The following is a 24195-nucleotide window of genomic DNA, read 5'->3' as shown; positions in this document are numbered from 1 at the left end:
CCCTGACACAGACAGAGGGCTTGATATACAGACTCAATTCGACTCATTGACTATCATGAACAACACGCATAACCATACACATATCCCATACCAAGCCCTCTACACTCCCTCCTCTCCTGATATCACCTTTTGCTCCCCCTGCCTAACCCCAACAACATCATGGAGAGTGGTCGGAGCCCTTGGTTCTGACCACCTTCCAATCATCATCACCACCAAAACAAGATGCACCCCAGCTGGCCACAGACACACTTACACCAATTACAAGAGAGCTAACTGGGAAGCCTTTAATGAAGAGACAGAACAAGATTTTGAAACACTTAACAGTACACCAATCACAAACATAAACAATGCTGTGCACGCTTTTAATACAATCATACAAAACGCAGACAAGAGATACATCCCTAGAGGCAACAGAAAATCACACAACCCCAACTTCACACCAGAAATCCAAGGCCTCATCAGACAACGTGACACACTTAAACACGATACCCCCACACCTATCCCTCAAAACATAGCAGACCAAATACAAACACTAAACACTGTGATTGCCAATAAAATACATGAACAAAAAACACAAAATTGGCAAAACTTTATCAATACACTTGATCACAAAACAAACACCAGCAAATTGTACAAAACACTCAACAGCATCACACTATCCAACACTAACACTACACGCTCTCACGCAGCAATAATCACAACAACAGATAACCTACCCTCAAACAGACAACAAGCAAACGCACTCATACGTCATTTTGCACAGACGAGCCATCTTACATCTCACCCTGACGACCGACGCACCATTCGACGTAAGAAAGACTTTCCCACAGACTCAGACTATACACCCTTCATAGACAGTCAGACAAAACTCATATTGCATAGTCTCAAGCACTCATCTGCCTGTGGCCCTGATAACATAAGCAACATACACCTAAAACACATTGGACCACAAGGTATACACGCACTCACAAACATTGCAAACTACAGCTATTCACACAACACAATACCCGACATCTGGAAGCATGGTAAAATAATCACCATTCCAAAACCGAACAAAGACCCAACAATCCCAACATCGCACCGCCCAATCACACTTCTCTGCACCCCCTCTAAAGTCATTGAACGCCTAATACTTAAACTTGTCACACCATATATTCCCCTTGCTGACTCACAACACGGTTTTAGGCCACTACACTCCACAAACACTCTTCTGACAAACCTCACACAAAGAATTTTAGATGGCATCAATTCAGATAGGCCCCACCACAGAACACTTCTTATAACATTGGACATTAGTAAAGCTTTTGATGCTATCCCCCGCCACAACCTAACAAATAAAATATATAACACAGACATGCACAATAACACCAAAAGATGGCTGGCCAATTATCTGGCAGGCAGGAATGCTCATGTGTCATATAATGGCCAATCATCGCACATCAGAAACATTAAGAACGGAGTACCACAGGGCTCGGTTCTATCCCCCACATTATTTAATCTATACATGCATGACTTACCCACGCCAGACACCTCAGAAATACAAATCTCTTCCTACGCAGACGACATAACAATCACATGCACACATCGTAACACAGACAAAGCTGCAGAAATAATCCAGCCTTACCTTGACACACTCAACACATGGTTCATCACAAACAGACTCAAAATAGCTCCAACCAAATCTACAGCAACACTTCTCACCAACTGGACAAAAGAACACAAATACATACCTCATCTCTACATCAACAACACTCTAATACCACACACAAACACACCGAAAATTCTTGGTGTAACATACGATACATCCATGTCTTTCAAACAACACCTCACAACCATAAAAAACAAATGCACACCTAGACTTAACGCACTTAAGTCAATCACTGGAACAACATTTGGACAAAACAAAGAAACTAATATAACAATATACAAACAATGCATACGCTCAGTGATGAATTATGCGAGTCCTGCATGGGCTCCTAATCTCAGTGAGACACACCACAACACCCTTCAAATCATACAAAACAAAGCCCTAAAAACAATTACAGGCTGCACAAATACATCACCTACAGACCATTTACACCATGAAACAAAAGTCCTCAAAGTCAAAGACCACCTCGACATGAGAGGCACACAAACACTTGCTGGAGCCACCACAAACACATCACACCCGCTACACTACATAGCAGAACACCCACACACACCAAGAAACATTAAAACTACACCCAAAGACCTTTATTACACACAGATACTCTCTTCTCTTCCTCCACAACCACCGAATACCAGCCTCCGGAGACATATTCATAATCATATCACTCACCGCTCCATTAACACACTGAAAGACAACACACTGCTGCATGCCAGACCCCCTGATATCCACCCTTCTGAATCCTCTCTCCCACGTAAGAACAGAGTCCACTTGGCCAGACTGCGATGCGGTCACCACCCAGCACTTCTAAGCTACCAGAAGAGGCTGGACGACCGTGTTGTGAACAGCTGCCCAGGATGTAACACTTCACCCCATACCATACAACACATAATGGAAGACTGCATTATACACAATCATGCACGCGAACAACACAACATACACTCTATAAAGGATTTGTGGGAAAACCCAGTTTCGGCTGTGGCCTTCCTTGGGGAGACGGGACTGCTCGGACAGACAGTCTAGGGAACGACAACAACAACAACAACAACTTGCCTTACTATTATTATTTATTTTATTACAATCAGGGTGATTGGAGTAGCATATTACACATACAAACATCATTAACATAATAAGGTACAAATCATAATATGTATAATATTCTAAGATAAAGAATGACACAAAGGAATAATACATAAGGAACATGGGAAGCTCTATTTTATATGATCTATAATCCAGGAAGGCATGAAGTAGGGCATGGCTACAAACTACAAACTGGAGGTTAAATGAAAAGCACATTTTTATAAAGGAACACATGGGATTGTTTAGGTAGAAAGTCAAGCATAAGTACACATGGGAGAGGGTGGTGGATGGGTGGTAGATAGAGTGTTAATGGACTATATAGTGGTAACCAGGAGTATAGTAGAAAGAGTTAAGGATGTATATATTCTAAGGGGAGAGAGTCAAGGAATATCAGATCATTTTTTGGTAGAAGGTAAGTTGAGAGTGGAAGATAGATGGAGAAAGAGGAAAAGGATAAAAGGTAGGGTTATGCTTAGAGTGAACTGCTTACATGAGAAAGAAAAGGAGAAAGACTACAAGAAGCTGAGAGAGGAGTGGGAGGGAGTGAAGGATAGAGTAGAACTAGGAGTGGAGGAATGGGGATGGTTCAAGGAGGGAGTCACACGGTGTGCAAAGATGGTGTGTGGAACAAGGAGGATGGGAGGAAATAGAAGGAAGGGATGTGAATGGTGGGATGAGGAAGCAAAGAAGGTTGTAGAAGAGAAGAAGCAAGCTTTCATAGATTGGTTACAAAATAGGACAAGGGAATCATATGAGAGGTACAAAGAAAAGAGAAGTAAAGCATAAGATAAAGGAGGCAAAGAGGAGAGCAGGGTAGACAGGAAGAGGAGGCGAATCAAGCAGAGAAGAAAAGGTAAAAGGTGCAGATGGAGAGATAATAATGGAAGAGAAGGCAGTAAGAGGAAGATGGACAGATTATTTTACGGAGCTGCTAAATATGAACGAGGATAGGGAGAGAAAGGTAGCTGCAGTGGGAAGCACTGAAAAAATGACCATAATGAGTGAGAAAAATGGATGAGAAATAAGGAAAGATGAAGTGAAGGCAGTTGTTAAGATGATGAGAGCAGGTAAGGCACCTGGGTTGGATGGATGTCATGCAGAATGTCTGGAAAAAAAAACAAGGTACAGTGATGGAGTGGCTGGTGAGGTTATTTAATGTTTGTTTAAGAGAGGATAGTATCAGACGACTGGAGGAGTGCCTGTATAGTTCCACTTTACAAGGGAAAAGGGGACAAGTGTGAGTGTAGTAGTTTCAAAGGGATCAGCTTGTTAAGTGTAGTTGGGAAGGCTTATGGGAAGGTCTTGATTGAGAGGATTAGGAGAGGAACAGAGGGAGGAATTGGTGAGGAACAATGTGGGTTTAGGACAGGTAGGGGTTGCATAGATCAGATTTTTGTGGTAAGACAGATATGTGAGAAAGGATGTTTTTTGGGCTTTTATGGATCTGAAAAAGGCTTATGACAGGGTAGACAGGAAGGCACTGTGGGAGGTACTGCAGATATATGGGATAGGAGAAAAGCTTCTAGGAGCTGTAAGGAGTTTTTACGAGTGTAGTAGAGCATGTGTTAGGATTAGAAATGGAGTGAGTGGTTTGAGGTAAAGGTGGGACTTCATCGGGGATGTGTTATGTCACCCTGGCTGTTCAATTTATATATGGATGGGTTGGTGTGAGAGTTAAATGAAAGGGTAGTCAGTCAGGGATTGGAGATGGTTAAAGAAAATGGAGAAAAATGGGAGATAAGCCAGCTGTTGTTTGCTGATGACACTGCACTTGTAGCAGGATCAGAGGAGGGATTGAGAAAGTTAGTGACAGAGTTTGGGAAGATGTGCAAAAGAAGGAAGTTGAAGATAAATATGGGTAAAAGTAAGGTGATGAGATGTACAAGGGGAGAAAGTGGCAGCAGACTGGAAGTGAGTATTAAGGGAGAGAGACTGGAGGAAGTGGATAGTTTTAGATACTTGGGTGCAAATGTGGTGGGAAAGGGAGTGGAGGTGGAGGTAGAATGTAGAATGAGAGAAGCAAGCAAATGCTTTGGGGGATTAAAAAGTGTAATGAGAAATAGACATTTGGGATTGGATGCTAAGAGGAGATTGTATGAAGGAGTGATTGTGCCAAAAGCACTGTATGGGGCAGAAACATAAAACATAAGAGAGGAAGAGAGGAGGAGTTTGAATGTGCTTAAAAGTGGCAGTCTGCCGACAAGATTGACTAGATAAACACCATATGAGGACGGAGCCTTTATTTGTACAAATAAAGGCTCCGTCCTCATATGGTGTTTATCTAGTCAGTTTGAATGTGTTTGAGATGAGGTGCCTGAGAAGTATAACAGGGGTTACTAGGCTGGTTAGAGTGAGAAATGAGGAGGTGAGGAGGAGAATGGGAGTGGAAAGGGAGTTGGGAGATAGGGTTGATGTAAGAGCATTGGAATGGTTTGGACACATGGAAAGAATGAGTGAAGAAAGATTATCAAAAGAGGTTTGGAAGGCAGAGGTGGAAGGAATGAACATAAGGGGTCAACATAGGATGAGTTGGATGGATGGGGTAAAAGGGGCATTGGGAAAGAGGGGAATGTCAGTTGAGGAAGGATGGAAGAGGACAAAAGATAAGGGTGAATGGAAAATGGTTATGTATGGATAATGCTGTGATGCATGAGGTGGAGTGGGTGGGGGATGGGGGGTGAGGGAGTATGTGTGAGAAATAAATTGACACAGCCTGAAGGGATTTCTCCCCATCTCCTTTTCTGCATGAGGGGACAGAGGGGGGGGTCACCAATTTAATGAAGTGGCCTTGTTGTGGATGTGATGCATTTTGTGACACTGCTTCTGACCCAGGGAGGGCAGTGGGCAAGATGCAGGGATGACCCATAATCCAGGAGGTGCCAAGATAAGAGAGAGGGAAGAGGGTGGAGGGGAGTGGACTATGTTAGGGTTGGAATAGGGTGATGAGGATGGATTCTGAGAAATAATAAGCAAAAGCACAGGGCAGTGGTGAAAAGAGAGCTAGCAAATGTGGTTAATCAAGGAATACAAGAATAGTCTGAACATATGTAGAGAATGAATGATAAAAAGTCTAGGAAAAAGAGTGTGAGAGACAAAGGTGAACATGATGAGAAGACTGAGAATAGGGTGGACAGATGGGATGAAGGGGGCCTTGGGTATAAGGGGAATGTCAGTGGAGCAGGGGATGGAGAGGGTAAGGGATAGGAAGTGGAAAGTGGTTGCGAATGGATGAGAAAATGATGATTAATGAAGAGGAGATTTCTTCTTCTTGTCTTCTGCTTTGGAATTTCTTGAGTGAATGTGGGGCGGTGGGTGGTGTTTGCCATGTCATGAAATGGTGGGGGTAAATCAACTTTGGCTGTCAGGCTCTGCTGTGGAAGTGCTGTGTTTTACTGCATTGCTTCTGACTTGAGCCTAAGCTAACCTGACCTAACCTAATCTATAGCAATTGCATGCCTTCTATTTAGAAAAACAATAATTAAGTCCTATTTTTCCTTTAATAAACACATACTAATGTGGATATTCAATATGAAAAAATTGCTATGACACTATGTCATCATGTAAACACATTCATTTGAGATCACTATCAGTATGGCAATTATCCATAAACCCTTGGCAATACCCATCCTATATTAAACCAACTGGTACTGGTTTCACTCATTCAAGAATTCTTACTTTCTTTTTTTGCTATGGAGGCACCTATTATTTCTATAAAACTTTCTAGCAATAAAAATTTGCTATAGATGGCAAGTTAGGTGGGGGTGATCTAATAGAAGTGTTAAAGTGGATCAAAGGCTTTAACAAGGGTGATACAAACAAGGTCATCATATTAAAGGTCAGATATCAAGACTTCCGTAACTTTTTGTATTTACAGTTTAATGTACATAAAAAAGCATACTGACAGTATTCTATATAATTCCACCATCTACATCTTATCAAATTTGGCAAAAACAGTTGTTTGTCTTCATCTCATTGCGTCGTCTGCTATTCGAAACAACCCGCCCATGCGCTTCGGGAACGTTCGGGGAATTCCGCGTTCGTGACGTCACAGTTGCCAAACAATATTGTTATTCTGAGAGTGCATCGTATCGCTTTTGCATTGTCAGTCGTGTGTCGTCTCTTAACCCCTTCCATACGGTGCCGCACACGTAGGCGTCATGGACTTAGATCTCAGTGGCAGCAGCCAATGCCAGCCGTACGACGTGTCGTAATAATACTCGCATCATAAAATATAGTCACCGCTTATATTGATTGTTCTCTCTTTCACCCGCGAATTTTGAATACCACAGAGAATGGGATTCAGGGCACATTTGAGAGAATGTAAAAACACAGGGGCGACTACAATAAATATAATCAAGACGCCGATATGGCAGCCTCGCGAATACACTCGCTCCCCATGACGCCTACGTGTGCGGCACCGTATGGAAGGGGTTAAGTGTCTCAATTTTTTTTTTTTTTATTGTCACAAAATTGTGATAATAATGGTGTACTGCATTGCTGCAACAATGGAAGTGGGAGGAGTTTCTTTCAATTTCCTACGGAGCCAGCCCGACGATCGGAATGGATAGAAAGGTGAACAGAGCAGGCAAAAGACCGGGCAAACTGTGGGAGCCTTCGAAGTTTTCAGAACTTTGCTCTGACCACTTCGAAGAGGAATGCTTCGAAATGAATCTAGCGTTATCAATTGAATTTATGGAGAAGACCAGGAGACATCTAAAACCTGATGCCGTGTCCTCAATTTTTGCAGCTACTACAAAGCATTCCACGCCGAAACCAAAAAAGAAAAGTAGGAGGTCACCGTTTGATAAACGCCAGAGGCTTGAGGTACCGTAGGCAGTTTACTTTTTCTGACTCCATGCATCATGTGCATGCGTTAGGCTTAGGCCTATGCCTATGTCAGAGAGGGCTTGTTATAAATTCCATGGACATACAGGATGGCCTATATAGGCCTAGTGAATTAAACTGGCCCTGAAGCCATGGACCGGAGCAGTGGCGCCGCCAGGGGGGGGTTGGGGGGCTTTAGCCCCCCAAAAAGTGGCCAGCCTCCCCATTAGCCCCCCCAACTGAAATGAGTAAATTGAAAATTTAAAACACTCATTGAAATAATTTTATTAAGTGGAATTTTTAATTGCCAGGGCTAAAGATTTGTCAGCCATCAGTGCTAGCCCTACCATTAACCCCCTCCCCTTCTGAAATGAGGATAATATATGTGTATTATCATATTACTATTAGCCCCCCTTAGCCTCCCCAACTAAAAATTCCTGGCGCCGCCGCTGGACCGGAGGTATAAAATATTGCAGATACCTACAAAAGACACACTAAATCAGATGTAGTGTCTGAAAGACAATCGCGAACACGGTTTAATCATTGAAGCACTGACTAGGTTGTGTACAGCAGCAGTATTGCCATCACATAAACATGATAAAGAGTCAACAGACTAGTACATGGTACATGACTTTGTAATCAAACTAACAGTGATTTCATAAGTCCACATTGCTTCCTGATATTTATATCACATGTCATTGCGTTCACATCAAACTTGGGGATATTTGAAACCACAGTATGTATAGTCCTCACTTTCCCACTGTGCACGAATTCGTGAGACTGCACAAGATGGCAAAACTTTTCTGGGTTTTTTTTACCAAGGATGTCGTAAATATTTTTATTTTTATGCACTTTACTGTGTTTAGTAAAATAGAAAATACACAGTTGACAGTACTTATTAAAAGATTATTTGGCTTCATTTTATTTACATGTATTCATTCATTCATTCCAGTATTTTAAATGAATAATCTCGATCTTGCAGGAAGAAATGGCCACAAGGCAATTCATATCATTTAATTTTCCCCCCATGCTTGGAATTTTAGAGACTGACAAATGATCGTCGAAATAAAAACAAAGGACCCCATCCCATGCTTGCAATGATAGCCTAAATAAGGTAGGAATAATGCACTGAATTTCATACCAGTTGGTATTCCCAATCCTATGAGAGTGGTCAAGATATTTTGCGTTTGCGTCTAGGAGGGGTGGTAGGCCCATCTTGATTCTCGGCACCGTCTAAATCAACGTCGCCGTCGAATTCCGTCTCTTCCCCCGTGATCTCGGGTTCTGAATCTGACAAATCGCTTTCCCCTTCTTCCTCGCTATTTTGTTCACCACTTTCTTCATCTTCACTTGCACTGTATTCCGACGAAGAAACGGGCTGTCCTATTATCAGTTCGAACTGGTAAGGCTTTACAATGCGATGTTCGGCGATATCAAACTCCTCTTCCTCTTCTTCTTCCACCATACATACTATCCTTCCGAATTGGAATGCACAATGGGCCATTTTTGCGAACAAATTTGGATTAAAAACGAACATGAAGATGAATAACTCGATTGGAATGACTGAGCTGAACTACAGCGTGTGTTTCTTTGTCCGATTGTTTGGCAACTGTGACGTCATCGCCGGTTCACCTAGCGGCGATTACTGGTACTAATTACTAATCGACTAGAACATCTAGACTTCGGAAAAGTGGTATGTGAAGCGCAATTAAAAGTGAATTTTCTGAATAAATTCTTCTGTAACAGGTAAAAAATTTATATGTATGCTTTTAAAAAGTACTTTTTCAAGAAATACGATGGTATATCTGTTGATATCTGACCTTTAAGACAACAGGGTAGGACTCACAGTAATGGATTTGAATTAGACAAATTTAGATTTAAGAAAGAAATAGGAAAAAATTGGTCAAAGAATGGAATAGACTTGGTAACCATGTAGTAGTGAGTGCTTACACTATCGGTTGTTTTAAGAAACAGTTTGACAACTTTATGGTTGGAGATGACAGGTGGTAATAGACATGGAACTGCCTAATATAGACCTAATTATGGCCCCTTGCAATCTCATTCATTCTGATGTTCTTACTTGCCAAAATTATTTTGTTCTTAGCAAGTTGTCTGATATTTTGAAAATATCAGACAACTTGCTAAGAACACAATCATTGTGTTCAATGATATTTTGAAAATATCAGACAACTTGCTAAGATGACAATCATTGTGTTCAATGCATGGATATGCATTGTGACAGTCACAATGCATATCCATGCACACAGTTTCACTAATTCATGACTTTTTACTAATCTATGGTAATTGCATGCCTTGTATGCAATAATTTAGAATTCTACACAAATATATATATACATATATATATATATTTATATATATATATAAAACAATCATCATGATCGACATTGGCAATTACATTGTGACTGTCAACAGTGATGCTCTCATTCTAATTTACCAGTCATCCTTATTCTGCTATTGTGTGTGCTAACAAATGTGGATACAACATGAACTTGGCTACATTTTGTAACATTCAAAACATAAAATGGATTTTTTCATTGTCCTTACCTGAAATGTACTCAAGCACCTTTACGGCCACCACTGGGAGAATGTCTCTTGCATCATCTCGCAAGCCCACCATTGCAAGCAAATAATGTAGCCAGGTAGGCACACAAAGAAAGCTGGCCACTATCTATTATTAGAGCATAGTAATGAAACACCTGACCTTGGCCCTTTGCCATTCAGACCGTGATGTTGCGGGACATTATTTCGCATTCTTGTTCACTACCATTCGGTTTACATACATATCCATGTATGTATACAGCCCTTACGGATTTCCTATGACACACTCACGGAGGAAAATTTATTGCTGTAATGGAAGACTATGTATGCACTATGAATTATCTATGAAACACGTTTCCAGGTTTCAAAATCTTCGTTCCATCTTCCTGTTTGTTTACTTTCACACGACAATCATCCCACTAACACATTCGTGATTACGATTACTCTGACTTTGGCTACATCTTTATCTCACAGGAGTAATGTAATACAGCAATGACATTGTTCTCAAAACATATATCAAAATCAACTCATTATTATAATATAATATACATATATTTTTAATAAATTATTTTCGTTAGTTTTAAATATATGAGCATTGATCTTATCAAATAACAATCGGACAAATCAGGGGGGGGGGTTGAGGAGTGACGTCATAATTTGCAGACGAGACACACTCGGTTCACAAAAAGTTAAAAATTGTTGCGCGCGCAATTTTGCTATCCTTCAGACTGGAAGAATGAAGAATAGAACAAATCTTTACAATTGACTCAGTCATTAAAATGTCTTTAATTGTAATGGTATCATGATATGTCTTGGCTATGGACAGAGAACAGCCTTGATTTTATGTACTACTAGCTTAGTGAGGGATACCTGATTCCATGAGTAATACCATCCAAATCTGTGTTCACTCATAACTGTTCTGACCTCCCCCCCTTTTTTAGTTCTTCAGAAGTTTAGTTTAGTATAACAATGATTGATGTTACAAATTGGTTTCCACCTTTGTTTTGCTATTTATGATATGGTATATGTCTCAGGTAGGGTCCGAGAACAGTTATGATCTCACCTTTATAATAAATTAATTATAATTAATTATAATAATAATAATAGTAATAATAATAGTAATAATAATGATGATGATGATGATGATGATGATGATTATAATAATAATAATAATGATAATGATAATAATGATAATAATGATAATAATGATAATGATGATGATGATGAGAATAATGATGATGATGATAATGATAATAATGATGATAATGATGATAATGATGATAATGATGATAATGATGATAATGAAGATGATAGTAATAATGATGATAATGATGATGATAATAATAATGATAATAATGATGATAATAATGATGATGATAATAATAATGATAATAATGATGATAATGATGATAATGATGATAATGATAATAATGATAATGATAATGATGATAATAATATTGATGATAATGATAATTATGATAATGATAATGATGATAATGAATATGATGATAATGATGATAATGATAATAATAATAATAATGATAATGATGATAATGATAAGGATTATAATGACAATGATGATGATAATGATAATGATGATAATGATAATGATGATAATGATAATGATGATAATGGTAATAATAATAATAATGATAATAATGATAATAATATTAATAATAATGATAATAGTAATAATAGTAATTATAATAATAATGATAATGATAATAATAATAGTATTAATAATAATAATATTAATAATAATATTAATAATGATTATTATTAATAATAATAATAATAATAATAATAATAATAATAATAATAATAATAATAATTAATGATAATAATATTAATAATAATAATATAATAATGATAATAATATTAATAATAATAATAATAATAATAACAATAATAACAATAATAATAACAATAATAATAGTTACAATAATAATAATAGTAATAAAAATGATAATAATAATAATAGTGATAATACCAATACTACTACTACTACTACTACTACTACTACTACTACTACTACTAATAATAATAATAATAATAATAATAATAATAATAATAATAATAATAATAATAATAATAATATTAATAATATTAATAATAATAATAGTAATAGTAGTAGTAGTAGTAGTAGCAGTAGTAGTAGTAGTAACAATCCAGAAACAAAAGGAAATATAATAATGGCTGGAGCTGTTATGGGAATAACATATACGGAACAAATCTTATCTACTGTACATAAATGAAACCAAGACAGGACGAAATTTAGAAAACAAATAACTCAGTGCTCAAGACTATAATAATAAGTAGATATGATAAATGACATGTAAATAATAAATATCTAGCTATGTACTAAGGGCTTCCCCCCCCCCTTACCAAGGAGACAGCCAGGTCAAAAGGCATATATCCACTCACCCACCCCCACCCCCGCCCCCGCGCAATTCCACTCCCATTGGCCACCCATGCCTCCTTCTCATCTTAGCTCCTAATGGATGATGGGTCACCCCTGTATCCCGCCCACGACCCTGGGTCAGAAGCAATGCAGAAAGGTACATTACATCGACAGCAAGGCCGCTTCACCCAATCGGTGAGCTCCCCACCCCCTCTCTGTCCACTCATGCGGGAGAAGAGCAGGCAAGGAGAAATTTCTTCGGACTGCATCAAAATATCATTCATACACAACCAATCGCTACACCACCCCCATCCTCTCCCTTCCTTGCAAATGATTACACAAGAGGAACATGCGGCCGACAAGAGACCTTTTGGTCCATACTAAGTCGGATGCGAAAAAATATAATAATGATAAATTAATAACTAAATGAATGAATAAATAGATAAACATTATAATAATATAAATAATGATAAAGAAAATTAATAACTAAATAAATAGGTAAACTTAGATAATAAACAAACAGGTAAATATTAAATAATATCAAATTGACAGATGCATCACAACATCATCAATACACAGCCAAGTATCATCTATAGGCAGCCATTCTCCACTTATCCCTTCTATCTCCTGTCTTCTCCCTCCCTTGCTCAACAGACATTCATTCCCCTGTTGTTCAAGGCCCCTCTCACCCCAATATTTATCTGTTTCATCCTCGGCCGTCCCCTCAAGTTCACTCCCCACATCTCTGCCTTCCACACCTCTTTTACCAATCCTTCTTCACCCGTTCTTTCTGTGACCAAACTATCCCAATACTCTCTCATCAGCTCTATCTCCCTCCTTGAACCATCCCCATTCCTCCTCCACTCCTAGTTCTACTGTATCCTTTACTCTCTCCCACTTCTCTCTCAGCTTCTTCTTATACTCATTCTCCTTTTTTTCTTCATTTAAGCAGTTCACTCTAAGTACCTCCCTACCTTCTGCCCTTTCCCTCTTTCTCCACCTATTCTCTACTCTCAATTTACCTTCCACCAGGAAATGATCTGATATTCCCCAACTCTCTCCCTCTAGAACATGTACATCCTTAACTCTTCCTACCATACTCCTGGTCACCACTATATCGTCCATTAACGCTCTATCTGCCATCCTCTCCACCACCTTCTCCCATGTGTACTTATGCTTGACTTTCTTCTATGTAAACACTGTATTTGCTATCATCAACTCTCAAGACACATCTCCACCATCAATTCTCCACTACGATTTTTGCCTCGAACTCCATACTTCCCAATCACTCCGTCAATTGGTTCATTTCCTACCCTAGCACTTAGGTCTCCCAATACAACTACATTGACATTTCTCCCTAATCCCTCTATGCACTCATTTATATATATACCCAGAATGCCTCCCTATCCTCTACACTCCTCTCACTACCAGGCACATACGCACTTACAAAGACCCACATCTCCTTTCCCAGCTTCACCTTCATCCACATCAACCTTGATGACACCTCCTTCTACTCCACTACCCGCTTTCTTATCTCTTCACTTACTAGTATTGCCACCCCCTTCTCTCCCTCGTCCCCTCCTCACTCCTGAGTACCTCCCAGCTACACTACCCAAACTCACAGTTTCCCTTTCCTTTCATTTTAGTTTCACTCAAAGCCAGTACATCCCTCTTTCTTCTCACAAACATACTGCCTATTTCTTCCCTTTTATTCTCATCTATACCACATCCACGCGCATTAAAAGACCCAAACCTTAGGGTACTGGTTGGAAAGCTCCCAGACCCTCTTATGCCTTTACTTTCGTTTTTAGGAATGTCCCCTTTTGGGGCTACAGGTAGTAGGACTCCTAATCCCATCCCCCGTCCCTTTTTGTCGCCTTTTACGACTCAAGTGGAAATACTTGGTGGCAGTATTCTTTTCCCCCACCACAGGGTAGGTAGGCTAAAAAGGGAAATGGATATTCAGAGAAATGGTACAGGGCAGTAACAAGGGTCTGGGGAACAGCATAACGGAGGGACAGTCGTAGTATAAAAGTGTCATCATTTCTCTATGTACAGAGTTTTCCTCTATCACAGACAAGATGATGTGTGGTTCTGGTCCGTAGGGGCGCCCCATATAGACCCTAAAGTATCAACTGCATGCTACTTTGCCACAATAACATGCAGCCAATACCCCAGACATATTCTTGTTTATTGTAATAATGTAATATAGACATCATCCTATCTAATCTAATATTACGATGAAAATAAAATGTGAAAGATATGGTATATGTCTTTTTTTCGCAGAGGTTCCTTGAGACATACAATTTATTTTAAAGGTTACGGAAGGGTAAAAAGGTTGAGAAACGCTGTTCTAGAGCAATGTGTACAGCCGCAACAGTCACGTGGCGTGGAGCGTGCATGCATGATGTCGCTCGTGACCTGACGCTTCTCTGCCAATGCGACCCTGCTTGACCCGACCTAACCTAACCTAGTTTACGCACCACGGGTAACTTACCCACGCGGTAAATATAGCGGCTTCCGCCGCATGTAAAATCAGTTCACTCGTACCTATCAATAAAAGGAGACGAACTCACCCAAACCACTTTCTCTTCACCAATAGTAGCATCGCTACAAATGAAAAGAACATCGAAATACGTGAAAATAAGGTACTCAAAAATACTTTAGTTGCAAGAAAGATAAGTTGGTAATAATTTGGAAATGACCCAAAATTTAGAGTTCTGGTGGAAGTCTCCCAGACCCTATTATGCCTTGACTTCTCGTATTTATTTATTTATTTATCCTTTTTTTCGGAGATTGGACTACCTATAGTCAGCGCAATGAGAAATGACCGCTAAGGCGTGGCTAGGAGATTTCCCGGTGTTGCCACACATGGGCATCCATGGCGAGAACGTGCGTGTGGATGTAATGTTTTCTGAATGCAGTGTGAGGGGGGCGGGGCCAGAGATTAGATGTAGCGGCAACGTCGCTCTCTCTTCCTCATATGCCATGTCTAGACTCGAGGAAACGAAACCTTTGTATAGAAAACATTGCTTTGATTTTTACTTCAGTGGTGGTGTGTGACAAAAAATGATAATATGATTATATGTGGCAACATAATAAAATCATAAAATAGAATTATAAAATAAAATGAAATTATGAAATAATTATATGTGGCACCACAGGGGGACTCCCAGTGCTCCGCCCTAACGGTCCTTTCTCAATGCAACGGGTATTGTCGTCCCACTGTGTCGCATGAGAAACAGTGGCAGAATTCTTTTCTCCCCACTCTACAAGGGAGAGGAAAAGGTGTATTCAAAAAGTGATACAAGACATAAAGATATAGTCGTTGTGCAAATGTAGCATCATTCCTCTAGAGGTTTTACTTTAACATAGACAACGATGTGTGGCTAGTCCGTATGGATACTGATAATATGCAATAACATCCAGTAAATACACCAGTATGGAGTATTTTTTTTTTTTTTTTGACACGGCCCAAAGGGATTTTTCCCCGTCTTCTCTATTTTCCTCATGAGAGGACGAGAAGGGAGTCGCTGTGTAAGTAAAGCGGCCTTGCTGTGGATATACTGTATCTCGCTGCATTGCTCCTGATCCTGACAGTGGGCAGGAGACAGAATTCGTGGTCGTCTTCGCCTGCAAAGTACAACAAAAATACTAATATTACAGTACTGAACTCGAACTCGTGACTGGCCAAAGTTGATTATTAGATACTTTTGTTAAATTTTGAAGTTTTGATGTAGGCAGATGTAGTAATCACGAACTGTATATTAACTGTTGTTTTCGAAAATTTATAATTTTGTGTTAAAACAATTCAATTTTTTGGCGCCACCTATGTATCGTCTGCATTTGCTAATGAAAGACGTCTCGGCGGTCTTGCGATTTACCTAGAGTAGGCTAAATGTATATGTAATATCTTATCAGTTTTGTTTTGTAGCTTGAATTCTATTCATATAAACTAATGGATTTGTAGTATTGTATTATAAAATAAAATACCTACTTACACGGTGATCATAATATAATTATGAAAAATATATTTTCTATGTTTCACAAGCGCATACTGTTAGTGTAAACATGTCGACTGCACTGATCACACGACTTGCGTCATGGAACCTTGGTTATTCCTATCAGTTACAACAGTTAAGAATGGTCCATATAAAGAAGATTGTTCCGCAACTATTTCCCAGTCTAGAAGAAAGACTTAGAGGTACATTCAAAGTGAGGTCTCATGGTATTAATTATTTTCTTGGCCAATCTTGAGAGTTGAGTCGAGAACAGGCACACATAAGATATTTTTCGTTTAAAATACCTGATTGTAGCTTTGATTGTATACCATCTTATTAACTTCGTGCCTTAAATGATATCAAAGCTCCAGGGTTTATGAAAAAGGCAGTGGTTAGGCCCATCACTCAGCAAAAACGTCCCCATGCCGAGTCGGAACGTCCCGGTTCTGGACGTCACTGTTCTTGCCAAGTTTATAAGTTATTCTTGATGTGCAGTTTTGTACATGATTATCATGTACAAAAAACTGGATAACACAAGATTAATTTTAAATATCCGTATTTGCATGATTCTGGAATTTTACCAACATCTTGCTGCTCTGGTTATTTTTTTTCTATCAGATAGAAAAAAAATAACCAGAGCAGCAAGATGTTGGTAAAATTCCAGAATCATGCAAATACGGATATTTAAAATTAATCTTGTGTTATCCAGTAGCTCAAAAGACATAACAAACCTAATATTTAATATAAATATCTAACCTACAGTGACAGTCTGAGTCAAAATGTTTGGCGCAAGAGGGTTGTGGCAATAAAAAATCTATAATGAAGTATAAACTAAATACAGGTACTTACTCCTCTCTAGTTTGGTTAGTACTTTATACCCTTCTCGCTTGACACACTTGTTGGCGCCTAGGGACAGACTGCAAGGTGTTGGAGCCGTTGAGGGTCATTATTGTTCCAAATATCTTGGATGGCTGTCTTGAGTTTGATGATGTGTCAGAGTCATGTAACTTGTTTTTAATTGGTACCCACAAGTTTTCAATGGGGTTTAAAAGAGGCATAAAATCAAACCAGTTTTTAAGAAGCTTAGCAGTGTGGCAAGGCAAGGCACCCTGTCCTGCATTAACAGGTTTGTTTGGCAAATCTCTATCAATCTTTCAAATGATCACTCAGTAGTTCCAAGTATCAATTTGCATTTATCAAAACATTCCTTGGTAGGATCACCAATTTCCCTACACCGTAGTAACCAAAAGGACCCCTGACCATTAATTTATCTGGATATTTGATAGTCCTTTGGATAAATTTTGTGTGATGGATCACTCCTCATCCTCCGATACACTTTCCCACCTCAGTTCCCAGTAACAATGAATATAACCTCATTACTTAATAACACTCATTGCCACTTTACCTTATCCCACTGCAGATATTTCTTGTAAAAAGCAACCCTATTTTTCCTCTGTTTAAGGCTGACAATTGGTTTCTTATGAGGAGTGTGGTGCAAGAACTTCAGGTTGTCATGGAGATGGCGCTGCACTGTCCTTACAGACACATGAGCCAGTAACACATGGTTCTTTTCCTTTAATTCTGATACTGTTATGCATGGTTTACTATCCACCTGCCTACTGAGCACCTTTAAAGTACATGGGGTAGTTTTACATGGCCTCCGTGTCGACTTTTTCTGTAGTGGCAGTCAGGGTTTCCACAGTCACAAAATTTCTATGTCCACCACTGTACACTGCGTAGCGAAATGCCAGTTATAGACACTATTTCCTTATTAGCTTTTCCTACATTACAGAGTGATGTAACAACAGCAATCTGTTCACTTGCCAGCTGTTTAACTTTACCCATCACCACACAATCACCACAAGAACAAGGCCGGCACATGATACACATAGTACATGTGTGCTCATTCTGAATGCCCTAGAGCAACTAACAGTTTCTGACCAATACATTGTGAAGTCAGTGTGTTGATATAGCCACAGGTCATGTGCCAAACAATTTGGCAGATTTGGAATGATACTAGAGGGGTGTAACCAAAATATGACAAAATGTCTGGCGTCATCCTTCTCTTGCCAAACATTCTGACTTAGATTTTGGAAATGCAGAAAGAAAGACATGTAAAATGTGTTTGTATAATACTGAGATAGAACCAAGGTGTTTTCTGAACTATTACCAGAACACATTTTGATGTGAGATATATGCATGTTTTTCTGGTGTTGAAAAAAATTCAGATATAATGATTCCTAACTTTATGCACTTGGTAATGTAGCTAATGCTATGATCAGGAAATCTCGGAGCTTCAAAGAATTTTCCAAACAGGTAAAGAACATGTGTAAGTTGACAAGGAAACCAAATTATAGTTTCTTGTGTTACTTTCCAGCTATGTAAGTGGGTTACTAAACTGTGTTGCAGGATGCCCAGTCTTTAGATTTTGAGGGGTCATGTAAAATGTCTTCTACTCCTTATTTCCACAATCCTAATTTCAAATCTTATGACTTACTTTTTTAGTTTCAGGTTCTTACTCCAAGCACCTCAAATGAAAATGAAAATTGTCTTAAATTTAGCCTTCATGTATGATCACTTTGGTAATAAAGGGGTAATAGGAATAAGAATGTGTAGGTGCATACGTAGGCAATTGGTCAGTCTGTTCCCACAGGTCTTCCTTAAGGAGACCTGTGGCTCCCGGGTAAACAGCAACTGTCACTGGCTTGACCCATAAGTCACTCAAGAAAGAAACATTGTAATGCGATGAGTGAGGGCTCTTGAATAGAACTGAGGAAGAAGTGAAAGAGTCACAAGTATCAGGTGACAGTGTGATGAATACATTTTGGGGGGGAAAAAAATGACTTGTTCTGTTTATTACCAGAAATTTGGTTCTGGTCACACCATTTTTACTTCCCCTAAAAAGTCTTGTCCTCACTCCAGAATTTCATTATGCTGATGGTTAACTAATCAGTGATCAAAATGCTTGTTATGTAATTCATTTTAGGCTTATTCCAGGGAGCAAGTGGCAGTCTTTCTGGGTGGCACCTCCAAGTGGAGGTTAGAGGGTGTGGATGATGGGTTTTAGAGAAGGGTTGCACGGAGATGATTCACTGGTGGCGCTCACCTCACAGGACTAGTACTTATTATTGGTCCCATGATAATGTAATCTTTTCGTATGTATGATCTTAAAACTATGATTGTTTATTGTTTTTTATTTATTTATTTGTATATTTGTTTTGTGTCTGCAGCCATGGATAAAACACTGAAGGATCCAGAATTGTACAAGCCAGTCAACATTGGCCTTCCACAACCAAAGTTGTCAAGAAGGGAAGAAGTGAGAAAGCGTATGGAGCACCAGAAGAAAATGAAAGAGAACAAAGAATTAGAAAAGCTTTCCAGGAAAAGATTATGTAAGAGTTGAATGCAGTGTATGGGTTTTGAATAAGCTCTTTTGAGTATTTCTTGTTTAATGTTTCAAGTGGAGCAGGTATCTGTAAAATACCCAATGCTCTTCCCATTTGATTTGTTCATTGTTCAGTCTTGGAAGAGCAGCATCACAATTATTGAGAGTACTGTAAAGCATTTTTTCTCCCTTTGGTCCATACATGTGTGAAGTGGATTATACGGTTTCCACCTGCCATTGACATGTAATCCTATAAATACCTCGTAAAACTTTTCCCTATACCATTAACTCATGAGGGTTACATTCCTGAGTAGGTCACATATCTCAAAATCTTGTATTTCAAATATATTTTTTCCATGGGAAACAATAGAAATTGAGGAGTTTGTTCCAGGACTTAGGAAAAGTCAATTTATTTTAGGGGTATTCTACATACATACATACATATACCAAGGCTTTTTCCCCCTTACTAGGGAGGTAGCCAAAAAGGAAAAGGCATAAAATCATTCCCACCCATTCCATCCCTGAAAACACTCCACACCCCTCCACCTTCCCTCCCATCTTAGCACCTCCTAGATGACAGGTCATCCCTGCACCTTGTCCACTGCCCTGGGTCAGAAGCAGTGTCGCAAGACACAGCACATCCACAGCAAGGCCGCTTCATTAAATTGGCGACCCCCCCTCTCCGTCCCCCCATATAAAGGAGAAGACGGGGAGAAATCCCTTCAGGCTGCGTCAAAATTTTGCTCACACACACTACCTCACCCCCCATCCCCCTGTCCATTCCACCTCATGCATCACAACATCTTCCATATACAACCATTCTCCATTCACCCCTGTCTTCTGTCCGTCCCGTCGACAGACATTCCCTTCTTCCCCAAAGCCCCCTTCACCCCATCCATCCATCTCATCCTAGGACATCCCCTCATGTTCACTCCCTCCACATCTGCCTTCCATACCTCCTTTACTAGTCTTTCTTCACTCATTCTTTCCATGTGTCCAAACCATCCCAATACTCTTTCATCAACCCTATCTCCCAATTCCCTTTCCATCCGTGTTCTCCTCCTCACCTCCTCATTTCTCACTCTATCTAGCCTAGTAACCCCCATCATACTTCTCAGACACTTCATCTCAAACACATTCAAAGTCCTTCTCTCTTCCTCTCTTATGTTCCATGTTTCTGTTCCATACAGTGCTGTTGGCACAATCACTCCTTCATACAGTCTCCTCTTAGCATCCATTCCCAAATTTCTATTCCTCATTACACTTCTTAAACCACCAAGGCATTTACTTACTTCTCTCAATCTACATTCTACCTCCACCTTTACTCCACCTTTTCCTGCCACATTTGCACCCAAGTATCTAAAACTATCCACTTCCTCCAGTTGCTCTCCCTTAATGCTCACTTCCAGATTACTGCCACTTTCACCCTTTGTACATCTCATCACCTTACTTCATGTATGGGCAGGGTGAACAAATTATAAAAATGGGTATCATTTGTTTTATTTACACTACAGTAGAAGCCCGACTTAACGAACTACCGTATTTTCCGGCGTATAGTGCGCGACTTTTTTCCGTTGGAAGGGCCTAAAAACGGGGGGTGCGCGTTATCCGGTGGTGCGCATTATCTACGGCCTACGATAAAAATTCTGCGGCTGTGTGTGTAATTTTTTTCACAACGTGACGATGTTGGCCATCACAAAGTCGGGAGGCACACTTTTCCGTGACGTTCCGTGAGAACAAGAAGAACAGCCATGGTGACATGAAAGAACATGCCAGCTTGTGCTACCGTATACAGACGCTCCTCTATTTACGTTCATTCGTTTTACGTTTTTTCGATTTTACGTTTGAGCTGACTGTAAAAAAAATAATTGTAAAAAAAAAAAATTGAGTAAATTATTTAGTTTAGCGCGCTCTCCGTAGTTCAAACGATACTTACGCATGACGCTGCATCCATTGTTTACATGGCACAAACGTGCCTTGCCTCCTCCTCCTCCTCCTCCCCCACCATCTCAATTTATGTTGCTTGAATTTAATTTATTTGAAATTAATATTATCATTTTACAATGTTATGTGTATAATTAACGATTTAGGGGTGTTTTATAAGATACGGTAATAGAATTTACAGATGTATGGTACAGTAACAACTTACGTTCATTTTCAACTTACGTTCAGCCGTTTGGAACATAACTAAAACGTAAGTTGAGGAGCGTCTGTATAAATATTTGGTATAGGTAGGTATCTATCGAATCTTATTTGTCATGTTTAAATAGGCCTAAACACCATGAAACATGATCAATATTCATGATATTTGCCCATGTTCACAGCATCCTAGTTTGAATTTTTATGTTTGCTTTGTTGCTTCACTTTAGGTATGGTACAAATTCCGTTGCGGCCGTTCATAAACTCGTGTCAAACACCTGACTACAACACCCTCTTTCGGGAGTTATATTAACTAAACGTCACCTGGATGAGAGACTGTCCTATTTCACCACTGTCATTGCAGGTTCAAAGCTAAAACGAAACAGTCTGTAGTTTGTTTCAGTATTAATTAAAAAATGGTAAAGACGAATTATTTCCTCAAGATATAAAATGAACATTTTCTGTAAAAATCCCAAAATTTTTCTGTATATTTTACTTTCAATAAACTTTGTTTAGGTCATATTTCCTACAAACTATTTAAGCTACAAAGTAATAAGGGATCAACGCACAACATGAGTCATATACCGGTACATGTAGTTCTGACTTTTTCTTAGTTGTGTCCTGATTGATGCCTAAACTGACACTTAATTTAGTGACAAATCAACAGATTTCCCAGTGGTGGCTCTAGCCAATGAAAAATACTTCTCCATGTAACCTCGTTCACATGATATAAATACTGAGGTTAAACTGCGTTATAGACAAATGCGATCGGGCATGCGTGTTATACGTTGGTGCGCGCTATCTGTGTACTGAGATAATGAAGTGCATGGGTGCGCATTATAACCCGATGCGCATTTTAACCCAGAAAATACGGTAATTCAGCCAAGGTCCAGTCCACTAAATTGAATTTTCCGTTAAATTGAGCAAGTGAGCGTTGGTGTAACAGTGTTGCCAGAGCGGATTATAAAAATGATACGTACCTAAAAATTCCCTAGTGTACACACACACACATACAGTATATATATTATTGTAAGTGAATTATAGGCAGCACAATCGTGAATTGCAAACGGACAGCAATGTGCAGTAATTTGTTGCAACGTGTGTGTATTTACCTAGTTGTATTTTACGGGAAGGGGAGCTATGCTCATGGTGTCCTGTCTTCATATCTCATTTTATCTAAACTATTTTTAAATTCATGTATTGTTTTTGCACACACCACTTTCTCATCTAACTTGTTCCAACTGTCTATTACTCTGTGAGGAAAGCTGTTCTTTTTCAGATCTCTTCTGTAGCTGTCTTTCTTGATTTTCTTTCCGTGTCCTCTTGTATTTCTATCATCCCATTTTATCAGATTCTCTCTATCAATAATTTGTATGCCTTTCATGATTCTGTAAATAGCTATCAAATCTCCTCTCTCTCTTCTTTGCTCTAGTGTCTGTAGTTCAAGTTTTGCTAGTCTCTCTTCATATGATAGTTTTGAGAGTGTTGGTGCCAATTTTGTAATTGCTCTTTGTATTCTTTCAAGTTTTTTATACATTTTTTTGTACTTGGTGACCACATCGTTGCAGCATATTCCAATCTTGGTCTTATCAGGGTGATTAGAATTTTCTTCACCATTTCTTCATCCAGGTATGTAAATGCCACTTTAATTGTTCTTATTAAATTATAAGTTTCTCCAAAAATCTTATTTATATGTTTCTCAGGTGACATATTCTTCATAACAATGACTCCCAGGTCCTTCTCATTTTCTACTTTTTTTATTCCTTCTTCTCCCAATTTATATGATCCTGTTATTCTGTTTTTGCTTTTTCCAAATTCCATTATACTACACTTTTTAGTGTTGAACTCCATCTCCCACTTCCTACTCCATTCCCATACTTTATTTAGATCACTCTGTAGTGACTCACAATCTTCTTCCGTGTTCACTTTTTTTAATAGTTTTGCATCATCTGCAAAGAAGCTCATATAACTTTCAATTCCGTCATCCATATCATTAATATATATAGCAAACATTATTGGGGCCAGAACTGTTCCTTGTGGAACACCGCTTATTACGTCATCCCATTCTGAGTGTTTGTCTCTTATCACTACTCTCATTTTTCTTTCTTGCAAAAAGTCTTCCATCCATTTAAGCAGTTTGCCCTGTATTCCTCCTTGAGTT

General features: G+C 39.1%; 2 protein-coding genes across 2 annotated transcripts in view; one reads left to right on the top strand and one right to left on the bottom strand.

Moving 5' to 3' along the window:
• Positions 1 to 10516, bottom strand: part of LOC143038963 (glycosaminoglycan xylosylkinase-like) — a 68413-nt gene extending 57897 nt beyond the window's left edge. The window contains exon 1 of the mRNA XM_076208798.1: positions 10115 to 10516. The gene's annotated coding sequence lies outside the window, so the exon portion shown is untranslated. The remainder of the gene's footprint in view (positions 1 to 10114) is intronic.
• Positions 10517 to 16543: 6027 nt separating this feature from the next.
• mRpL38 (mitochondrial ribosomal protein L38) overlaps positions 16544 to 24195 on the top strand; it is a 32797-nt gene continuing 25145 nt past the window's right edge. Inside the window, exons 1-2 of the mRNA XM_076208797.1 lie at positions 16544 to 16713; positions 19741 to 19902. Of these exons, the coding sequence (XP_076064912.1) occupies positions 16581 to 16713; positions 19741 to 19902 (295 nt within the window). The 5' untranslated portion in view covers positions 16544 to 16580. The remainder of the gene's footprint in view (positions 16714 to 19740; positions 19903 to 24195) is intronic.

This window comes from Oratosquilla oratoria, chromosome 25, assembly GCF_046742065.1.
Source record: "Oratosquilla oratoria isolate Oo_2021 chromosome 25, ASM4674206v1, whole genome shotgun sequence".
Taxonomy (NCBI): domain Eukaryota; kingdom Metazoa; phylum Arthropoda; class Malacostraca; order Stomatopoda; family Squillidae; genus Oratosquilla; species Oratosquilla oratoria.
The sequence above is the reverse complement of the archived record's forward strand: the minus strand, read 5'-3'. Positions and strand labels throughout refer to the sequence as shown.